This window comes from Festucalex cinctus, chromosome 7 (genome assembly GCF_051991245.1).
Source record: "Festucalex cinctus isolate MCC-2025b chromosome 7, RoL_Fcin_1.0, whole genome shotgun sequence".
Classification (NCBI taxonomy): domain Eukaryota; kingdom Metazoa; phylum Chordata; class Actinopteri; order Syngnathiformes; family Syngnathidae; genus Festucalex; species Festucalex cinctus.
Window position 1 is genome coordinate 19,790,059 of NC_135417.1, and position 7,500 is coordinate 19,797,558.

The 7,500-nt window shown below is 37.9% G+C and overlaps 2 protein-coding genes across 7 annotated transcripts in view; both read right to left on the minus strand.

Annotated features, from left to right (window-relative positions):
- Positions 1-3,030, minus strand: part of ubr5 (ubiquitin protein ligase E3 component n-recognin 5) — a 53,739-nt gene extending 50,709 nt beyond the window's left edge. For all 4 annotated transcript variants that reach the window (XM_077526283.1, XM_077526282.1, XM_077526281.1 and 1 more), the window contains exon 1: positions 2,787-3,030. In XM_077526283.1, the coding sequence (XP_077382409.1) occupies positions 2,787-2,848 (62 nt within the window). In that variant the 5' untranslated portion in view covers positions 2,849-3,030. The remainder of the gene's footprint in view (positions 1-2,786) is intronic.
- A 4,108-nt stretch (positions 3,031-7,138) lies between these two features.
- LOC144022644 (antizyme inhibitor 1-like) overlaps positions 7,139-7,500 on the minus strand; it is an 11,922-nt gene continuing 11,560 nt past the window's right edge. For all 3 annotated transcript variants that reach the window (XM_077527615.1, XM_077527613.1, XM_077527614.1), the window contains exon 12: positions 7,139-7,500. This exon is cut by the window's right edge and continues 481 nt beyond it. The gene's annotated coding sequence lies outside the window, so the exon portion shown is untranslated.

Below are 7,500 nucleotides of genomic sequence, written 5' to 3' on the forward strand. Positions count from 1 at the left end.
GCTAGCGTATGTTTTAGCATACTGCTAATGGCATGCTACCATGTGTAGCGTCGCTGGGAGCTTGGAGGCGCTCCCAGCATGCTTTGTGGCACTGGCGATTGAAAGGGTGTTTAAAATGCATGTTCTATGATAATTATTCTTCTAGTTAGTGGTCTAGTTGTTGTATTGGTTTTGGTAGTGCTTTCTAGTTTGTTGCTACATGGTGATTTAATTTTGCCGTGACACCGTGATTGTACATGGCATGGGGAAGAATGACTTGCCTGCATTCTGCGAGTTGGAAGTGGGTAAGCGAGATCTTCTGCTTACAATAATGAAAGTGGTCACTGGTCCTTACTTACATAGCACCGTCTTTCTTTGTAAATATCTCATTTTTAATGTGGGCACATGCGGCTGATAGTCAGGTGTGGCTTATGTATGGACAAAATGCTTTTTCCTTTAGAAATGTAGTGGGTGCGGCTTATAATCAGGTGTATACGGTACACGGTTTACGGTACATACCTGTTATACAATAGTGCCCATTCCCTATATATATATATATATATATATATATATATATATACATACACATATATACACACACACATATATATATATATATATATATATATATATATATTTATTTATTTATTACTACACACCTCTGTCTATAAGAATAACCGTAAAACCGTATTTTATTCTCAGACTACAATCGTATGCTAAAATCCCTAATAACGATACAGTGCAGGCAGTGTTACAGCATTTATTCTATGATGAATAAAGTTGCCATCAGCACAGTGTTATTGTCTGCGGCTCTGCACATGACTGGACATAATCTGGCGATCAAACTTCACTTTGTGGCGCTGCTTTGCTAAGATTAGCGAGTAGCGACTATCGTGGTTTGCAGAGCGAGGCACTTCCATTAATCGGCAATTACTGTCTATGACGATGCCCACCTTGCGGCAAGTGCACAATGATTGGCCACACACACACACACACAAAAAAGAATTTGGGATTTACAACGAATGAGTTAACATTGTCACAATGACAGAATGGCAACTCAATGTGACATATGCACGTGGGGATTGCACGATTGAGAATGATCCCGGAAGTGTGTGGGTGTAGTAAACCAGCTAACGAGTATTAAATTAACTGTAAATCAGCACGGTCAGTGAAGCCCATCTCGGCAGTGTATCAATGGCTGTTAATTCATTGTTGGCCTCTCACACCGTCCTAGCAACAAACAAAGGGAGTTTGCGTCGCAAGTTTAAACGCAGGACTGGAGAGACAAATTCCCCAGTCCCCAGCTATCTTTGCATTAGCTAGAACAAGGCTAGTATGGCAGAATGCGGATGGATTTAAAATGGAACCAAAAAAATAATAATAATTCTACCATTAACCATGGCAAGGCATCCTGGTGATTAAAAGTAAGTTATTTTAAACCAAAAAAAAAAAAAAATGTTTTCAAGTATGTTGTGCCAAAATATGAGGCTTTTATAAGCACTTTGGACACTGTATGATATAAATAAGGCGCTATATAAGAGTACCCTATTTACCATTTAGATAAAATTGTATTTTTCCATTTGTTGGACTATGGCAAGTTTTTTTTTTCCTCTAGAAAACCTCAAGCTGCGAATCAAGTCAAACATCATTCATCCAAGCTCTAATGCTAGAGGTCATGTTTTGTTTCAATCAAATATTTTAAATGTCAAAATTGAAATTATACTGTATTTTGTTTTGTATTTTCATTGTCATTTCGAATGATAAGGACATTTTATCTTGAATATTCAGTATTATCGCATGTGGCCTGAGCAACCTCAATAAATGGACATTGACTCACTAGAAAAATTGTGACTTCTGAACCTCTGTCTTTCGAGTATCTTAGTGGATTTTATAAACCAATTTATCATCAACTAAAATCACATTTGCTGAGGACATCCTATGGAAAACATTCATAAGTACTATGATGCAAGCATGAGTGTGCACTTTCCTCGACTATCTTGTGCAGTTTAATGTACTGTTAATAAAACGGCCTTTATGTAGTCTAGCAAGCAGAGAAAATAAATTATGAAAACAAACATAATACAAAACATTCTCTCCTGGACCTTGGGCGACTGTCGTGAAATAACTTCGCTCACATACAATCAGCTTTTGTGTATGTTTATATCAAAGGTCAGTCACAGGCAAAAAATAAAGTGACTAAGGATGTTGGCTAATGGTCCCCCGCATACGTCACGAAACCCCCCAGTATCTAAATGTATCGCGTTGACAAAAGCTTGGAACCTTATTAGCATTAGCCTTGAGCTAACTAGCCTAACGTTAGCTTCTTCATTGATGCGGATTATCGATAAGACACGCACAATACAAATATCTTAACGCGTCAAAATGTATGAGGTGTAGTGTAGAGGAAAAGCTTATGAATTCGGGATAACGACGTGTTTTGCGAGCTTTATTTCCCTCTTTTTACCCCATCCCCCAACCCGCATTGTCCATCTCAACTTTGACTGTGAGCCAATCCTTCCAGAAATGCAGGCAGCTAGCTAGCCTGATAGCTAACCTAAGGTAAACGGGTTAGCAGCTGGCGGCGAGTAGGAACGACCGTCAGTATAGATAGCAAGAAGCTAAAGAGGATTGTTCAAGATATCAGGCCTAGTCGCACCGCTAGTAATTGGACATTTTCTTTGTTGAAGGGATAATTGACGCACATGACAGCGTCAGCGTCGTTCACAAACTGTACCTCCAGCACTGTTTAACATAAGCCGCTGAAAAAGACGGTAGACAATTATTTTCCACGGGCCACGACTAAATACCTGTCATTGAGCTGATCCTCAGTCCCGGGCAACGGGTGAACCACGAAGTGTATAGATGTCATGGGGGCAATCCTAAATCACACCCAGGCGTGCGAAAGATGTAGAGGTTGTTGTTCTTTCGACTACTGTATATTTTCGGATTCATAGGAATCGTTTAATGGTGAGAAAACTCGAGTTTAGAGCCCAGCCTCCTCACCCACATGCCGCCATCTTAACTCTAGCAAGCTTCTTGTGTGTGTTGATTAGAGAACATGCACGCGCTCTGCTGGTTGGAGCGCGAGCACAAAACAGGAAACGTACAGGACTGTCAACGGGGTTAGTTGGTTTCAGCACTAAAAGCCGTTCATTATTTCCCTTCATAAAAATGCATCCGAGTGTCTTTATGACTTTACTTTAGAAACTATTCCTTACATAAAGGGTACACTCTGGTCTGGATCAGAACTGTGGGTCATATTGACCCCTTTTGCCATTTGTCCATCTTTCACCCAATTCCATTAACATGAATTTTAGATTTTACCATCCATCAATTCATTCTTAGTACAATGGAGTTGTCCGCGGTACTGTGTGCTGGTCACAGTGGCGAAGCTAGACTTTTGCCCATGGGGCGACCAAGGGGTGGCCAAGGCTTTCTCAAAAGAAAAATGTTATGAACAATGTTATGAATAAGAAATAAAATTTGTCCCCCCCCCCCCCCCCCACACACACACACACGCCGTTGTTAGAAAAAGAAGGGGGGGGGGGGGGGGGGGATTTCCATGAGTGAATTTGAATGAATAAATTTCATGTATTTCATGTTTTATCAAATCCATGAATTTTAGATCTTTTGGTCAAGATCATATTGACTAATTATATCTTTTAATTGTTATTTTTAAATGTGAAATTACTTGAGGTGAAATAACATTTGTTTGAAATATCACCGTTCTGCCATCTTCACATTTGTGTCACTGGTGTTACTGTATGTACGGTGCTCTGGTAACCGTAGCATTATTATTATTATTTTTTAATGTAGCTAACTGTTACTTGCAACATTGATAAGTAAACATTTTAAGGATATGTTATTTCAAACATATATATATATATATATATATTATATATATATATATATATATATATATATATATATATATATATATATATATATATATATATATATATATATATATGTAAGTAAAAGACATAAATATTAAATATGCCATATATTCAAACTTGATTATTGCTATTGATTTCTTAAGTCAAACTTAAATGACTGAAACTGAAAATTAAATTATCCATTTAAATTAAATAGTTAATTTACATCCCAGAAAGCCTGGATTTTAGTTGAAAACATTGGAAAAAATAGTCACAGATATACAGAAAAAAAAGTTTTTTTGATTGTGTCAATGTAAAATACATTAAGATGTAATTTATTTTGTTGCAGAGAATCCACTCATCTTTCATTCATACTTTCATGCTGGCATCTTTTACAGTCACACAATGTTATCAAATCTCCACTTTCAGCCTAAAAAATGGCAGGGAAAATAGACCACTGTAAAAGTTAAGCATAATGTAATTTTTCAGATAGTTGTCTGTGAAAATAAACCGCTATAAACTGTTGTATGGACGGCTTACCAGTAGAGGGTGCTAACAGACATATACTGTAACTGCAGTGCTTGGGATGTGCGCCGTGGTTGCCCTCTATGGCAAACGCTTTACCTCCCTGGCATTTGAAGTGACAGTGTCACTGTGACACGGGGTAAATATATATATTTAAACATGTTTTGGGTTTTGTTTTTTTTAGACTAAACGAATCTCTGCTCAAAGACACTAAGTGTAGTTGGGCATTTCCACAGAATTGCATTTTGCTAGTTGAGTACAACATTATTACAGTTTATCTCAGTCGCTTTGGGATATTTTTCACATCAGAATTGAAATTAACAAAACTATTTGTTCACACTTCCCCTCTGCATCACTTGTGCACGTCAACAAAAGCAGTTCTTTTATCAAGTTGCAAATGCTTTGGCACATCCATTCAAATGATTCTGTATAATCTATGTTGTTTCCGACATTATCAATATCAATTGCTTATGTCAGGGTTTTTCATGGCTCATATTGAGGCAGAGGTGGTATCCCCGACTATGATGGGTGACTAACGATACCAGCTAGGTATCGGTGCCAATACCAGTCTTATTTTAATTAAGGTATTGGTACTCACGGTGGTGACCGATACCATTATGCTGCAGCCATTTTATGATCAGTGACTAGAAATGAGAAATTATATGAACACAAAGTTGAAATAAATTTTGGTCATTTTTTAACTACAATCATAAAAGAGTCAACCACTAGTACATATTAAAATGTAAATATAGTTCAGCGTTGTTGTAAAACACTATTATGTTTATTGCATAAACTTTTTTTATGACTTTGGCGATGGCTGGAGCGAGCCACCTCTGCCTCACAACCAGGAATGGGCACGTGAAACGCTTGCTCGATGATCTGTTTCTTCTTCGGTTGTTGCTTCAGGTTTTTCCGGTGCACTGCTGTTGATATAGTGCCTCCATAATGGCGCAACACTGCAACTGCAGTTACAATGCGTTCCTGCCGAGCTCAATCAACACAGCTGGAGCGCTGTGTTGAGCGGTATCAGTGGCTCAGGCTCGAGGTGGTGAGCAAATTAGGTGGAGGTGGCTGCCTCTGAATTTTGTACACAGGAAAAACCCTGCTTATGTTATGTTGATGAAAATGCATTATAGCTTAACTGTTGTATTGTCTCACAACACATATACCGGTAAGTCTGCATGCAAAACGTTTGAAAAGTAATTCAATTTTCTCTCAGTCGCTTTGGTACATTTCTCAGATCAGAATGGGAATTCGTAAAACAGTAGGCCGAAGTGCATTTCTCAAAACAATTGGTACAAGTAGCAAAACATCATGGTTCCCCTGCAGAAGTCATTTTCTTTCTCAAAATCTTTAGTACAGTTCTCAAAAGTAAATACTGTTTCTGTATCATTGACCATGTCAGTGTCATCAGAACGACAAGTCTGTGTGTACAGATACTGTAAGATTAGTCATGTACTCTGGAGGCATGTTCTGACGTAAACTGCCACTTAAATTTTGACAAATTCAGTATTCTAAATGGAAAGTTACATCTTCGTGTTTGTGGAAGATAGACTATGCAATATTCACATTTCACTTGTTTGCACTGTAGTGTTTTGGGAACTCATCTCATTGTGAGTGACACAGAAAGGAAAAGACAGGACTTTAAAGCACAAAGGGGGAAAAAAAAAAGCAGAACTGTGAGCATGCATTAAAAATTGAATATGGTACAGAAAGAGATAAAGCAGAACAGAAATGGCTCACCTTCCTTGACCCTTTGCGCCTAAAGAAAGTTAACAGCCATTCCACAAAAGCCAGATTGCTCTTCTTGACCCTTTACAAACTTCACCATCTTTAAATGTTCATTGAGCAGGAAAACAACTGACACTGATGATGGAATAGGCATGGATAAAATGTCTGATGTCTGAAAATGATAAAAGTCTGTGTGTATTTCCCCATTGTGTCTCTACACCCGGCCTGTTGTTCTTGTTGTGTTTTGCTGGAGGTCTAGACAGCTGATACTTACCTAATCCTTGGGCCTGCCCGAGGCCCTCCTCTGTGATCTGACCCAAGCAACAACTTTAGGTACATTTGGTAGTTATAAACAGAATAAAATATCGGATTTTAAAGCTGGCATATGACAGCTGAAGGGAGTAATGGACTTAAAAACTACTGGAAATTACCCCAAAGTATTACATTACTAAAAAATAAATAAAAATAAATAAATACAAGCTCCTTTTTTAAGGAGATGCTAAATAAAATATATAATTTGGTTACAATTTACAGTGGTAATGTTACATTCAGTCTACTTTGATTTTTATTTGTCCAAACACTTTGGAATATCCATATATTTTATTTGTACAAATAGGCTCTCAATGGTATGATCAACATTTAGAATGAAATGGTGAAAATGAGGAACATGAGACATTTTAACTTTGTTGAAAGAAATATGTACTGTACAAGAGGGTGGAGGAAGGAGAGAAAAAAAAAAGAAAAAAAAACAGACCGGTGTTTTGAGCTGTGATTTGAACTGGGTGTTTTGTTTATATTTTGCCATGTGTGGCAATTAGCGGCGAAAACAGAGGCAAACTGCAATCAGCTGTCACCCCTTGTGGCTGTGTGGCATATCATTAGCGCAATATCCTTTGTGAATAGGACACATTAAGCTTTGTGGATTCGGGCCTCGGTGTAGCTATAGGAAAAGGATGGATAGATGGATGCTTTAAAATTATCGATATGTCCGTGTGGTTTGCTGTAATGCCGAGTTACTTTGTCAGGTGGAAGGTTGATTGACCATGACTTTATTCATTTTGACAAGCATCAACTAACAGACTTCAAACAAGGAGACAATAATGCACTGCAAATAGACATGAAATAATCTTAAATATTTAACAATGAGGCAAAAACAATGAAAATATTAACAAGGTGAGGTTTCTTGCATTTTAAATAACCTATTTATTTGCAGATTCAGCCACCCACACTTACTACGTTCCTTCTGCAGTACATACTTGACTACTAAACCTGCTATCTGTGTGACATGTCACATGACATGCATGCCAGAGCTTCAGTGGTCAATGAGGCAGCAAAGGGCAGACATATTACACCATTGCCTTTCCAATCAGGCCAGCACAAGTGTTTATGC